The sequence below is a fragment of the Prosopis cineraria genome, unplaced genomic scaffold (assembly GCF_029017545.1).
Source record: "Prosopis cineraria cultivar Desert tree isolate PC_DT_omini unplaced genomic scaffold, ASM2901754v1 PC9, whole genome shotgun sequence".
Classification (NCBI taxonomy): Eukaryota; Viridiplantae; Streptophyta; class Magnoliopsida; order Fabales; family Fabaceae; genus Prosopis; species Prosopis cineraria.
Window position 1 is genome coordinate 26174564 of NW_026555340.1, and position 16006 is coordinate 26190569.

General features: G+C 34.2%; 1 protein-coding gene across 1 annotated transcript; it reads right to left on the minus strand.

The window, feature by feature from the left end:
* Positions 1-1054: 1054 nt before the first annotated feature.
* LOC129320092 (uncharacterized) lies at positions 1055-13607 on the minus strand. Its single transcript, XM_054965274.1, has 6 exons — positions 13076-13607; positions 12067-12153; positions 10966-11148; positions 10760-10846; positions 10577-10648; positions 1055-3335 (listed from the first exon to the last, which is right to left on the minus strand). Exons 1-6 carry the CDS (start codon positions 13274-13276, stop codon positions 1392-1394), a joined length of 2574 nt encoding a protein of 857 aa, XP_054821249.1. The 5' UTR covers positions 13277-13607; the 3' UTR covers positions 1055-1391.
* Positions 13608-16006: the final 2399 nt, after the last annotated feature.

Genomic DNA, 16006 nt, shown 5'->3' on the forward strand with positions numbered 1-16006 from the left:
TAAAACAAATATCTGATACAAAGTTTATAGGCCCTCATTGTGATAAATTTTCTTGCAAGGGTCTTAAATCTAATTCGTCCTTTAATATATCACACCAAGAACCTATATTATTATAATCTAAGCATGTGTGAGCGGAAAATATAAAATAATTTTATAAAAACATAAAAAATAAAATTAAAGAATAAATTTTCATATAACCGTGCTATAGAAGAGTAAGGAATCCGAGCAGCCTAAAATAAAACCTAGCTCATAAAAAATTTTAAATAGTCAAACCTGATCCTAACCTCTTTAGACTTCAAGCTTATTCAGATTGATTTGAATACCTTAATTATCAAATTTTTAATTTTTTTAAAATACTTTTTATTTTAATTTTAAAATTAATTATTTTATTTTATAAAAAATATAAAATATATTTTTTGAGATATTGTGGAAGACTTCAAATTTTTTTAAAGAAAAATTGTGAGCCTTAAAATGTAAAAATTAAGATTAAAATACATTTTAAACATTTTCTTGAGATATTTCAAGGATTAAAAACAATAAAAATAAAACAAAGTAAACATTTTTAATCTATAACAATATATTTAAATTTATAATATTTTAATCAAAAATAACCTCAAACTTGAATGATTAATTAATATTTAATATATATTTTAAAAATATAATTTTTTGTTTAGGTGTTCAAGCCTATTCAGGCTGATCAAATAAGTCCTAACATTTTTAAAATATCATTTAACTAAACTTGACTGTAAATTTTTTCGGGTAAGCTCAAATTCCCTACTTTTGATAAAAGTATATACGGATTGGCAAATCTTGGGCAAATTCTAACCCAAAAAAAAAAAAAAAAAAATCTGATGACGCAAATCCATGAAGTGAACAGGATTCAATCAGCGCACGTAGGCTCCATGTATCAAGCTTGAACCAAATTTCTTACCGTCGCATTTATATGCATGACACTTAAAAATTTCAAATCTAGGTCATTACAAAAAGTAATCAGCAGATCAAAAAAATTGGAAACAGTACATGACATCTGAACTGCCTGAGAACGAAAGTGGAATTGAAATCCAAAATAAAAATCGATTTTTCAGTTTTTTTTTCTCTCAATGTAGGAACTTGACCTCTAATCTTGAATATCAACTACATTAGCTTCTAGAACACAATCCGAATCAGAATTACAACTCAAATTTCACAGGCGGGCATCAGCACTAACCAAAACACAGCCACCACCAATGAATGAACCCTAAATTTGAAAATTATATGGGGAAAAAAAGGGACCGAAAAAACTTATTCTCTGAACAGAACTTATATATATGTTACAAATGCTATGGATGGATTAAACTATCCTCTAACTAAAGCTGAGGTGGGTCAGCCACGGTGACCTGTCAATACAACACTCAGGAACATTTGTTCAATGTTATTCCACCAGGAAGGAACTTAATTCGGCTACACCTTTTTAACTTGGCTACAGCTTCTTGTTGCTTACCAAGCGAGAGATCCACATAAACTCCAGTGAGTGTGGCTTCTAGACTGTTTGGTAAAATGGATAGAGCCCGCGTAACCAATTGATGGGCTTGCTCAAACTCACCCTGCAAAGCGGACATCGCAGCAAAATTAGCATAAAGTGTTGCCCGTGCCGCTTCTGGCTTGAGGAAAACAACAGTTTGCGAGTCCTCAAGGGAAGAATTATTTGCTGTCGTGGATCCTCCATTCACCTCTTCATTTTCAACCATCCTCCTCGCTTGCCATTTATCACAGTCCTCGAGGCTGAAAGGCAAGTCAACATTATTTGCCTGTGACAGATAAACTGACAGATGTTCAGCCGCTTCCTTGGGTCTATTTAGCAAGCAGAGAGCCTCTGCTGCATAAACATGGCCTAGAAAGATGTAAATTTTGAGACATTCTGGAAGTTCCAACAGAGATCTTGCAACTGACAATGCGTTCACAGGGTTGTCCAACTCGAGCTCAACATAAGCCAAATTGGCAAGAGTAGCTTGCTTAATTAATTGATTTTCCCGTTTACAGATGTCTTCATAATAGGTTAGAGAGTTCTGAATGAACTCCTGATTACCTCCTCCCTTCTGTTCTTTTGTGTCCCCGTTTGAATTAACCTGACCTAAACCTACCGATACTGAAAGTCCCTTGGAATCAATGCCGTGTAAGTTTTTATTATTTGAATTCTTTGAAGACGAGTGTTCACCTGGATTGTTTTCCTCCACGGAAGAATTGGAAGGCAAGCCAGACTTCAGACTTGTGCTGTAGGAGTCCAGCAAGTGTAGGGCATTTAAGAGACACTTCCTAGCAAAAGACATGGATAACTTTGGCTGTCTATCATTGCCTGGACAACATTCATCGCTTTTAGATGAGTTCGCAAGTCCATTTCTTGGAATCTTATCTTCCACAGCAAGTTGCCTCCATTTTCCCTTCCCAACAACACGAACTCCAACCTCCAATGAATCTGACGGAATACCACTTGCAGTAATTAGGCCCTTTTCCAATGCCATCAGACAGCATTCAGAGAGTCTGAGCCATAACAGAGGCTGCTTATAGAAGATCAAACTAGCCTTCTCAAAACAGCGAGCTGCAAGTATTGGCTTTCCACAAGCCAAGTACTGCATGCCACTATTGTATACAATAAGGAGAGAGTTATCCTGTGAGAAAGTGGCTAGCTTTAGTGGCTGCTCCTTCCTAAGAGATGAACAAGCAGTTAATGCCTTTGAGAAGAAAAATGACGACGTCTGGTGTTTCCCAAGCTGGTAATAAATGCAACCCAGATTGTTGTCGAAAATGCTTGTAAATGCTGCATCAACCCAATTACCTGATGCCACCAGTAGCTTTATTGCTTTGCGGTGGTTACCACGAGCATATTCAAGCTGAGATTTCAAAAGCAGGGCCATGGACGAGTCTCCTCCACGTCCAACATTCATAGCCAACTTGACTTCACGTTTTGCTAGCTTCAAGTTCCGTGTAAGAAGCAGAAAACGAACCTTGTAAAGTTGCAATTTAAGCTTCAACTCAACAGTAGACAACTGATCCACCAAAGCCCTTGAATGATCATTTGATGATGGGCCAGTTGGCCTTGCTAAATTTTGTCCACCCATATCCAATATCATGGCTTCATACTCAAAAGTCTCATCAGATAAAGCTCTGGATAGATGATTTTCAGATGCATTAACATTTGGACCTAAATCTGAACTGGATGCTTCAGCAACTGATGCACTAGATGAGACAGATGAAGACTTTGTAATTAGGTTAGCAGATTGTTGGTGTGCTGAATTCACGTTATCACCTTGACTCACACAGCTAACACCAAATGCTTTTTCCAGATAAGTCAATACATCCTAAACAAAAAAGATTCCAGCATCAGAACAATGCACTTGTGAAAATTCCAAAGCCACAAAAAAGGAACCAAAATAAATATTTATGCCATTACTCAACATATTGATAAAAGTAAAATAGGATCCATGGGGGGAAAAGTGAAATAATAAATGAGAACATTTTGCCACTTTTTTATCAGGGAAAAACAAATAAAGGCAATCCCTCATTTTATGTACCATAAAAGTTTCCATTAGACCACATAAATATTGGGGTAGAGTTTCTGAAGTCCAAACAAGCTTCCTCTTATTTAGTACATGTAAAGATATAACAAACCATTAGACAGCTAGGGTAGCCATAAGATAATGTCACATATAATTCATCGTAATAGAAACAATTTCACCATCTTCAACTATCAAGAATTACACTTCTGTGTGAGACATGCACAATATAAAGAACCTTCTAATAGCAACAAAGCAAAAGGAAAGATGGTTAACTCAACGTAAATCCAATGACAAGGGAAGAATGATTCAAGTGACTAACAATATTCACAATTTTCAGAGACGAACCATCTGCTTGTGAAGAATATACTAATGTAATCAATGCTTTTCACAATTCCAATCAATCTCAGTCTTTCTAGTTTATGATAGAAAAGGTAAGCTCTAGTCCCTTTTGTCTTCAATTGATTTTGTTCCTTTTTATCATAGTTGACTTATGACAGGTCTGGAATCCTGATTCTTCAGGTATTTTGTCTTGCAAATCTCAATCCCATTCATTCTCCTACAAGTGAAAGGTTGATAATAGATAAGAATCTAAAGCTCCTGTAAAGGTCAAGTCCCATGTTTGGATAGCAATACTGAAAAAGACATGTTGCAGAATTAATGGCCCCATATAGCCTTTCCCCTGATGCATAATGCACGGATCTGATTCAGGAACTCAGTTTCATTTATTCCTCCATTGCCCAGCAGTGTACCTTAGGAATGATAAGTGGCGTGGAATTATTGGCAAATCTGATTTTTTTTTTTGTTGGACAATCTTGAAAGACCTGATTGAGTTAAACAATAGCAAGATATGAAATAAAAAGTTGTTCATTAGTTTAGTTATACTTGATATATTAACTGGCACACATGACATTGAAAAAAGAGTTGCCAATGTTGTCAGAGGATCAGTACTCAGCCCCTATGTATTCAAATTCAAATCCTGGCAAAGCTAACTATTTTCAAAAGAAAGGAACTTAATTTAAAACCTAGAACCATGAATCGAATCATTTCTCCAGTTAACCAGATGCTTTTCTAGGCATTTGCCCAGCCCTCAGTTCTTCTAAGTGAAACAAAACATATGATTATATAACTGGACATCTGGGCCAATATCCAAATCCAATTCCAGTCAAACTGGCTAGTCCAGTCCAGTATCAGAACATTACAAAACAGTTTAATATAAATAATCCTTCATTAGCATGATATTAACTTCAATTAAAGTCTTCCTAATGTAGAAGTTGAATCAGTCAGATATTGTAACATCAAATCCCAGTTCAACTGGCTAGTCCAGTCCAGCACCAGAACACTACAGAACAGCTTTAATAGAAAAACTACGTAATTAGCATAATATTAATTTCAATTAAAGTCTTCCTATTGTAGAATTTGAATCAGTCAGGAATTGTAATGCCGCTTTCCAACCAAACACCATGAAAGATCAAAAAATATAGAAGGATTAAGGTGTATTTTTGCCCCTGAACCATTTTCCAAGGAGCACCCATTGTCCTAAACTAGTTGCTATAGCAATTTCGCCTTTAAAGTAATTAAAATGTAGCATATTTGCCCCTGCCATTAACTACCCTAATGGTGACTGTTAAAAATGCTCATTAGGACTTAAGTTTGACAAACAATGCCACCTATTATGCTAAGTGAATCCAAGTTAAGATACACTCTTGCCCCTAAACAATTCTTCGTGGAGCACCCAGTGTCCAAAACTATTTGCATCATAGCAATTTCACCTTTAAAGTAATTAAAACATAGCAAAAATACACCTTAATTTGGATCCACTTAGCATGACAGGTGGCATTTTTTGTCAAACTTAAGTACCAGTCAATATTTTTAACTGTCAACATTAGGGTATATAATGTAACTCCGCCTATGTTTATAGCCGGTCCCAAGCCCGGGTAAAGGAGGAGGGTTGTGTTAGGCCATCAACAGCCAATGTAAAAATTTGTTGAATCTATCATGAATATGGACAATAGACGTTATAATGTTAATGCTAGGTCGTTGCCCGTAAGTAACGCGCTGCATGGCTCGAGTACAGTGATAAGTGAGTTAGAGCCACTGCATCGGCGCCTGGATGTAGTGTTAAATGAGCAAGGGCTACCGCGTCATTTTGGACGCACGCGGCTAAAGAAGTTAGTCCATAAGAGCAAAATTAGATTTGGTACTTGGAATGTTGGGACATTAAATTGTAAATCTGTAGAGGTTGTAGGAGTTATGATTCAAAGGAAAATCAATATCCTTTGCTTTCAAGAAACAAAATGGCGTGGAGAAGGAGTTAAGGATATTCAAGGTTTCAAACTTTGGTATACAGGAAAAGTAAGTGCACGCAATGGAGTAGGCATCATTATAGATAAGGAGTGGAAGAAGAACGTTGTAGAAGTTAGTAGAATTGAAGACAGAATTATTTCTTTAAAAATGATAATTGGACGTGAGACTGTTAATATTGTTAGTGCTTATGCGCCGCAAGTCGGGACAGAAGCCAGTCTTAAGGAATTATTTTGGGAGGATCTGGAGGGGTTGATTCGACACATACCACAGCGTGAAAAGATTTTTATTGGAGGAGACTTTAATGCGCACGTCGGGAGGGAAGCTGGTCAGTATGCGAGGGTGCATGGTGGTTTTGGTTTTGGAGAGCTAAACAATGAAGGGCAAACTCTTCTTGATTTCTCATTGACGTATGATTTTAAGATTGCCAACACTTGTTTCAAGAAGAGAGATGAGCATCTCATCACTCACAAAAGTGGAGCCTCAAGGTCGCAGATTGATTTTCTTTTGGTTAGGAACACAGATAGAAAACTTTGTAAAAATTGTAAGGTGATCCCTGGAGATGCTGTAACGACACAACATAGGGTCCTAGTCCTTGATGTGTGTATTATGAGTAAAATCCAAAAACGTCGACAAGTAGTAACACCAAGGATTTGGTAGTGGCAATTAAAAGGTGAGAAGCAAGATATTTTCAAGCGAAATCTTTTGGATAAAGGAATTTGGGATTCTCAGGGAAGTGCTAACATCATATGGGAGGATATGGCTAAAAAGATACGGGAGGTTGTAAAAGTAGTTTTGGGAGAATCGAAAGGTTTTGGTCCGAGAGATAAGGAGTCTTGGTGGTGGAATAATAGTGTACAGGACAAAATCAAGTATAAGAAGAACTGTTTTAAAGCCATACATTTGTGTAACAATGAGGAAAATTGGGAGAGGTACCGTATGGCTAAGAAGGAAACTAAGAGAGCTGTGGGTGAAGCTCGTTCCAAAGCTTTTGAAAAATTTTATAAGAACCTTGAGACGAAGGAAGGAGAGCAAAATATTTATAAGATTGCCAAGAGTAGGGAAAGAAAATCAAGAGATCTAGAACAGGTAAGGTGTATTAAGGATGAAGAGGGAAGAATTTTAGTTACAGATGATGAAATTAAAAATAGATGGGAGACTTATTTTTCTAAACTTTTCAATGATGGAGAGGATTCATCTAGTAACTTGGAGGATTTAGTAACTGGTGAAGGAGAACAAAATTTGTCATTCTATCGAAAAATACGTGATAAGGAGGTAAAGGAAGCTCTTAAGAAAATGGCAAATGGTAGAGCTAACGGACCTGATTATATATCTATCGAAGCGTGGAAATGTTTAGGTGAAGAAGGGGTGAGATGGTTAACTAAGTTATTTAATGTGATTTTACGGTCCAAGAAAATGCCTGATGAGTGGAGGAGAAGTACATTAATTCCTATTTATAAAAATAAAAGAGATATTCAGAATTGTACTAACTATAGAGGGATTAAACTTATGAGCCACACAATGAAATTGTGGGAGAAAGTAATTGAGCACAGGTTGAGATTGGAGACAAGTATTTCTGAGAATCAATTTGGTTTTATGCCAGGTAGATCAACTACAGAGGTGATTTATCTACTAAGGGGATTAATGGAAAAGTATCGTTGTAAAGATAAAGACCTACACATAGTTTTTATTGATTTGGAAAAAGCTTATGACCGTATACCAAGAGAAGTGCTTTGGAAAGCGTTGGAAAAAAAGGGAGTACGGATTGCTTATATTAAAGCCATACAAGATATGTATGAGGGGGTAAAAACTAGTATAAGAACGCCTAGTGGTCAAACAAAGGATTTTCCTATAAAGATTGGACTACATCAGGGATCATCTCTGAGTCCTTATTTGTTCAACTTGATTTTAAATGTTTTGACGGAACATATTCAAGAGGAAATCCCGAAATGTATGCTCTTTGCGGATGATATAGTTCTTATAGCAGAGACAAGAGAAGAGGTTAATTGCAAACTTGAGTTATGGAGGAGGACATTGGAGTCGAAAGGTTTTCGTCTGAGTAGAAGTAAGACGGAATATTTATATTGTAAATTTGGTAAAGGACTATTCGAAAATAATTTGGAAGTGAAATTGGGAGATCAAATTATACCTCAAGTGGAAAAGTTTAGATATTTGGGAGCCATTATTCAAAATGATGGCGAAATCAGTGGAGATATTTCACATAGAATTCAAGCTGGGTGGTTTAATTGAAGAAAAGCTAAAGGAGTTATTTGTGACCGTAAGGTGCCTAATAAACTTAAAGGAAACTTTTATCGTACTGCTATCAGACCGGTAATGTTATATAGTAGTGAATGCTGGGCTCTAACGGGACAGCAAGAGCATAAAGTTGGAATAGCAGAGATGAGAATGTTACGATGGATGTGCGGACATACACGTAAAGATAAAATTCGAAATGAGCACATACGTGAAAAAGTGAGGGTGGCACCTATTGAGGAAAAAATGGTAGAAAATCGGTTGAGATGGTTTAGGCATGTACAAAGAAGACCAAGGGAGGCACCAGTGAGAAGAGTGAAACATATAACTTTGAGTCCGATTAAGAGAGGTAGAGGAAGGCCTAAGAGAACACTCTTGGAAGTTGTTGAACGTGATCTCTTAATTAATAATATTTCTAAAAGCTTAATAAATGATAGAGCACAATGGCGTCTTGCAATCCATGTAGCCGACCCCACCTAGTGGGATAAAGGCTTGTTGTTGTTGTTGTTGTTGTTGTTGTATTAGGGTATATAATGTTAAGGGCAAATATGCCACATTTTAATTACTTTAGGAGCAAAATTACTATAACAAATAGTTTAGGACACTGGGTGCTCCTTGCAGAATAGTTTAGGAATAAAAATGCACCTAACCTCAATATAGAAATCAGATCCTACTCAAACAAATGCTACTCACCAGAAAAGGCGCAATGTCTTGACGAAAGAAGAAATTTTATCAAGAAGAGACAGAATACAAACACGGGATAAGACAACCTCCACCAGAGACTTCTAAATACACAGGAAAAGTACATCCATAATACACCCTCTAGTTCCTTAGTATGTCCATGAAGGAAAGGAGACAAAAACATTTATCATTTAAAACCTTCTGCACTAAATTCCATAAGCATAGAAATCTAAAACTCCATTTACAACCTTAACAGCACAATGTATGCTCCAAATTTTTTTGAAAGAAAAAGTTTCAGATTTGTTTCTATTATAAAGGGGAAGTTTTCATGATTTTATTAATTAGAATTAGTAGTGTTGTCTACAAATCACACAATACATTTCTATTCATATGGCCACCAACTCAGATAGCAGGCCAAATTGTTCAAATACCAGAACTGCAGCCGGAATCTTACACTATGGTTGGAAGGGAGAGGAAGGGATTTTAATGGAGGGGAGGTGAAGAGAGGGGAGGGGAGGTAAGGGAGAGGGAGGGGGAGGGGGAATGGGAGGGGGCGGGAGGGGCTTCAAATCCCCCCAATTTGGGGGGAGGGTTGATAGCGGAGGGACCCTCCCCTCCCCTCCCCTCCCCTCCAACCAAATATGCCCTTATAAATGGACACAACTGTGCAGTTTCCACTTCATCGGAAAACTTCAATAAGCAGTAACATTTTTGGGTGATTGAGTCTATGGTGCCTCCCAAAATAAGTTCTTTTCAATTATTTTAAATTTATAAATAAAAAACCACACTGTTTTGAGTTTAGTTTAATTAAAAAGGATACAAAAGGTCAGGAATCCGGTCCTTTCGTTTTGATTAAAATTCTGTCTGTTTCAACACAGCAACTGCTGCGTTCTTCCCACCATCATGTCCTTCCAACTTTCTCATCAAGTATCATGACCTTTTTCTCAACTATCACCTACTTCAGGTTATCATTTGCTAATGCAGCATTGTTGGTTATAGGTTGTTACTATGCCTCCTAAGTTTTCTTTTTAATACAAAAAAAAAAAAGATAAGGATTGGGATCATCATACACATCCAGAAGCCTGTTTATATGTGAAATGTAAATATTGTCCAAAGAGAGTATAGGGGACAAATTAGGAACTTACTATTTATAAATTAAAACTTAACTACGGAAATAAGTTACAATTTAAGATACTCAATCCATAATCCAAACCAGGCCAACAAACATCCAGGTCCGTAACAACCAGCAAACTCGTTATATTCCAAGCAAATTGCAATAATATACTATGACCATAAAAAACGATCTAGTGGAAGTATCTAATACTCAACTTAATAAATGTTCTCAAGTGGCATTGGCAAGGTTTTCTAAAATCTCAATTACCAAATCAACTAATCAATGGATGGTCAATAGAAACACCATTCAACACATAAACTCATTCATACCCAGGTCCTTTATAATATAGAATTGACAAATATATCTCTTCTGTTGATAATATATTCCCCATAATTTTTGGATTAAAAATCCAGACTGCTTCCATGCGATCATTATTACTTGATGGGAAACAAGAGTGGAAGTTTATTAGCCTCTAACATGCATACCAATCAAATTTACGCTCAACCACTGCACTTATAAAATAAAAATATCCACATGACAAGAGGTTATAACAACATGACATGTTATAGTCCAAGTTGATCAGCAACACATAAAGTTATTAAACTTGCAATCCTAAAAAACAGTCAAAATAAAAATTATAAATATCATACAACTTTGATCAGAACAACAAATTGAATGGTCAAATAGAACTTACAGCTGACTTTGATGCATCATGGCAAGCAAGGCTAGCATCCAGCAGCAGAAGACAAATATGTAGAGCTGTTGTCTGGTTTTTGAAAGAGAACCACAAGAGAGAGAGAGAATAAGAAGAAGAAAACCATTAACACGTCATTTAATTATTTAGAATGCAATAACACTAAAGTAGCCTGTGACATACCTCATCTATAGGTTCAATATTTTGATAAAGGGGTTCCAAAACTGATATTGTCTTTGAATACTCGTGCAGATGAAACCAAATGATGGCCTAAGAAGAATGAAATCACAAAATAACATAAATTTATATATTCTAGCCACAAATATATGCCTTCTCAAGAAACAAGCAAGATAGAAAAGAAACAAGACTAAGGAGGAAAATCAACATACAATATTTAGCATTGCCACAGAAGAATCAAATTCATCTGTAAACATCGTACTGGTGCTACTTGCACCTGAAAACTGAGGTGCCAAAGTATTACTTCCTTTGGATCCCAAAAAAACTTTATTTCCAATATTGTTAGCTGACTCTCCTTGTTCACCAGAAGCCTGAGCAAGTTCATTGCTTTTCCTCTGAACCAATTCCAGAAACATGTAAAGGAGTTAGTACAAATAATAGAGATGATAGATTGATAGCTATAACCTGCAACTAAAAAGTAAACCACATTAGCCTGAGTCAATTTTAAATTGTTAAATTTGAACATCATGCTTCAGGCCAACTTCAAAAGCCTAAATAAAATTCCCTATCTTTTCCCATGGATTTCCCTGAATTAATTCTAGGGAAAACATAATATTTGATCCCTATAGTTTCATTAGGTTTTGCTTTTAATTCCTGTAGATTTTTTTCAGTGTTTTCAATCCCTATAGGTCCTAAAACCACTGAAAAAACAAAAACTATAGGAATTTGGAAAACAAAGATAACCCAATCTTTTTGAAACTATAAAGACTGAAAACACTGAAAAAAACTACAGGGACCAAAAACAAAACCCAATAAAACTATAAGGACCAAAGATTGTGTTTTCCCTTAATTCTATAAGAAATTAAACTACTCAATCCTTCTATAATATTATTATAAATCACAACCAGAGGAAGCAATTTAAGGCTTCATTGTCATCAATATATACTCAGTCAATTCTAGCAGGTGTTGAAATCTGGTCTCTATTATTATTCAAGAAAAGAAATCAACTCCCAGCCCATTCTTATAATGTGAAATCCACCTGAATTTAGAGATCAATGTATTCATTGACATTGACATTTTCCACAAAGCATGAGGCTCACAAACTATTGTATAGGAGAGGCCAAATCACGATTCAAGGCCATCATCATCATTACATTTACAAAATATTTCAAATGTGGCAATGGTAATGGCGTGTCTGAAATCTGAATTCCAGTTTTCTAATATATATGAGATAAAAGAAACTATGGTTGTCCACAAGTACCAAGAAACAAGAATAAAACACAAAAAGATAATCACCTTATAATATAACATACCTTGACGCCATTAAGTAATTCAATCAACTTTTGGGGATCTGAACAACCATCTCGAAAGAATTCCGCAATTGCAATATTATGAAGGACCTGGGTAAGAATGAGAATGAGCTCAAAAAAAAAACAAAAGAAAAAGAATGGATAATCCATATAATCTTTTCTACAAAAACCAGTTTTACAGAATTTTTTCTTGAAGCCCCATTGTTTAAACTTATTCATGACATCGCAAACCTAATCCATCAGCAGAATGCCATGAAAAGGAACTACAAATGAAGAGGAACATTTTAATTCCAAGAAACAAGCGTAATTTCTGACGTTAAGTTAGAGATCTATAAGCATCCAGTAATTGTTCCATTTATAATTAGACGACCATCAAGTAACTTAAACCAACACTCCAACAATTTTTTTTTACTAACCAGTCAAATTGATAGAGGTTGTCCTCGAGAAAAATTTCAGGCCAAAGTTCTTCAAGAAAAACCATCCAAACAACCAAACTTTCTGTTCCACATTAAGTAAGGTGGTTGTTCAAGAAGTGTAACCAATTTCTCCCGATATCCAATGTTCTTACAGGCCAACAAACAGATACGTTTTTTAAGTCCATTTAAACCATCTTAACGCATCTAATCCATCCCATGCAAACTCTTGCTACCAGATGAAACTTAATAATTTGTGTAAACCAGTTGAACCAGTATTGCGGCTCTAGCCACAGATGCTTAACTGCAAGCGCCCATAATATATGATGCCTGGCACACGCCAAATTGAACCTTACCATTCAGAAGAAATTAATACATAATCCACTAATCACCTAATAAATATCAGTTGCTACAAAATTTGCACCAGCCCAAGAAATGATTAGGTGACAAGACAAATTCAGGTGTCATCGAAACTTTCAGGACTTGGACCGTGCAGATTATAATAATAAGCATCGACGATTTTGGAAGCATTGATCACACAGAGATGAAGAAAGAGAAGGAACACTGACAGGATCCATGCAATTGAAAAGGAGAATTACCTTGGGATCATCCGGTTTCTTGAGCAGGAGCTGGTTCAAAAACTCCACGCATTCGGCGAACTTGCCAGACTGGAAATGCAAGTCAGCATCTTTGGCAAGGGCAACGGTAGCAGGGAAAACATCGTCAGTATCAGTGGTCAAAGAGCCTTCGCGGTTGGAAGAAGGGGCTGCCGTTGACGACGATAAATCTCGGCCTTCCATGCTCAGATCGAGTAATTACGAAATAAATCGTATAGAGAGGTTTAGGAGAGGGAAGGAGAAAAGCCCTAAATTGAGTGAGTGAAGAGTGAAGAAGGAAAAGCCGGGTGCAATGAATCTGAATCACATTCAAAATCGAAATGAGAAAGGAGCTTGGAGAAACAAATAATTCGCAAATTAGCTGAGAGAAGGGCTTGTATGTGTAAGTTTGCTTTCTTGCTCAAAGAGAGAAACAGCCAATGAAAACCTATTCGCCGAATCAAAGGACAAGGAGGTGAGGATAGAAAGAGGAGGACTCGAAGAAAGAGAGAGAGAGAGAGAGAGAGAGGGAGTTTCTTTCTTTCGTAATAATTTTTCTTTTCTTTTCTTTTTTGACGGGGATTTTAATCATTTAAGACGTGTTGCCCTGTTTATAAAAATTAATAAAATTCGGTAACATGGCACTATCATTTATTTTAAATTAACAATAATTAATTACATAAAAATTTAACAATAATTAAAGTTAAAATATATTTTTAATTTTTAACTTTATATAATATTCTAATTTAATCTTTTAATTTTATAAAATATTTTTAATTCTTTAACTCTAATATTGTTAGTTTTAAATGATTATTTTTTATCAATAATTATTATTTTTAAAAAAATAATTTTAATATGTTAACATTTAAGAATATTTTATCAATATTTAAAAATTAATTATAAAAATTTGTTAGGATAAAACTAATAATATTAAAGTTAAAGGACTAAAAAGATACATGATAAAATTAAGAGATTAAAATGAAATGTTGTATAAAGTTAAAAAATTAAATATATACTTTAGTCTAATAATTAATTAAAAGTTAGTTCAATTAATAAGAATTTAATCCATAACTCATCAAATCATAAATTAAATCTCACTATTAATGTGAAGATTTTATTGATAAGCAATATATAAGTGTTAGAGGTAGAAATAGGACCTGTGGCCTCATCTAGTTGAGGCTTGGCCTGGCCTATTTCATTAAACCTCTTTAGCTAAATAAGCTTATTTTTAAAACATGTTTAGCCAAAAAGCCATGCCTATTTAGGCTTTTTTATTAATTATATATATTATTTTATTTATATATCAAATACATTTAATTTATATAATTATATTTTAATTTATATTCTTTTGATTGAATGATTGAGCATTATTGATAATTTTTTTTAGACTTAAAATCTAATGAAAGCTCTTTAAAACATATTTTTTGAACCAAGTAAGCTCTTAAAAAAGCTTTAAGCTTTATAAGCTTATAAAAGGTTTAGACCTGAGCTTAAAAAAAAACCTATATACAAATTTGAAATTTAGGCCTTAAGCCTTTGTTATAGGCTCACACGTATTTAAGGAAGGTCCCTTACCTCACTTGTTCACATCCCCATTTAAACATATCTTGATTTGATGAACTCTTAAAATTCAATTCACATAAATTTTTTTTATAAAAAAAATAACTAGCCTCACAGAGATTTAAAAAAAAAAACATGTCAGGTTTTTCACTATTTTTGCAAAAACAAAAAAAATTGTTAATGTAAAAAAAAAAGGAAATAAAAACAGTTTTGTACAGGGAAATACAGCTACAAGAAGTGGATAAATGAATAATGTAGCAATAGATGAATTGTAACAAACCTCAAAAATTAAATGTAGACTGTGTTTTACATGTTAGACAAAGGTATTGACAGATACAGGTAATGGAGGCAAAAACAAACAAATACATGGAAAGTATGTATATTAATATAATAAAAATTAGTAAAATTTCATTTTATTATAAAAATATCAAAATCTTGTTCTTTACTTTAAAAATTTCATGATTCATTGTTGAGACTCGTAATTATTATTCTTAACATAAACTAAACAAGCTAAACAATGGTCCAATGAAGTGTCTGCTACTAGCAAGCAATAAATGGAGAGTTAGCGATAAAGATCATTATTGTTAGTCATCATTGCCTCAAATCCTTATTTCATTTCAGGCCAAAAAAACAAAAATCCTCATTTCATTATACTTCAAACAGATCAAAGGTCAATATTTTTTTAGGTAGACAAAGCTAAGATCAAAAGCTTGAATGACGGTTTGTTCAAGAAGGATAGAGTATAAAAAGTCAAGGTTTTGTGTGCAGGATTTGAAAAATAACATTAAGCAATATTACAATGGTCATTCTTCATTTACTAGTAACTAATAATAGTAGGTTGAATTGTAGGATTTAAAAAATACTACCTTCATTTCAAATTATAAGATACTTTTAGAAGAAATTTGGTATTTCAAAATTTAAGATAGTTTGATAAAAAAATGGTTTCATTAATTATACTTATCTAATATTATCCTTTCTATATATTACCTCTCTTTAATATTTTTTTATTAATGGAGTATTAAATAAAGAGCACTTTTGAAAGTTCATATTTTTGTTTTGAAAAATAAAGTTATAAGGTATACTTAATAAATTTTATTAGATATATAATTTTATTTGAAAGTATCTTATAATTTGAAATGGAGAAAATAAGTCATATTATTTAATATTATGATTCATAAATGATAGATAAAAATGAAAAATAAAGACATTGGATAAACTTTTTAAAATTTATACTGTCAACCATCATTTTCTTATTATATTCCTCATAGAGAGTTTGAAAGATGAGTGATATCATTCATGACTTTAAAATAATGCCATAATTATAATTTTTATAATACATAATAGATAGATATATTAATATTGTGTTTGACACGA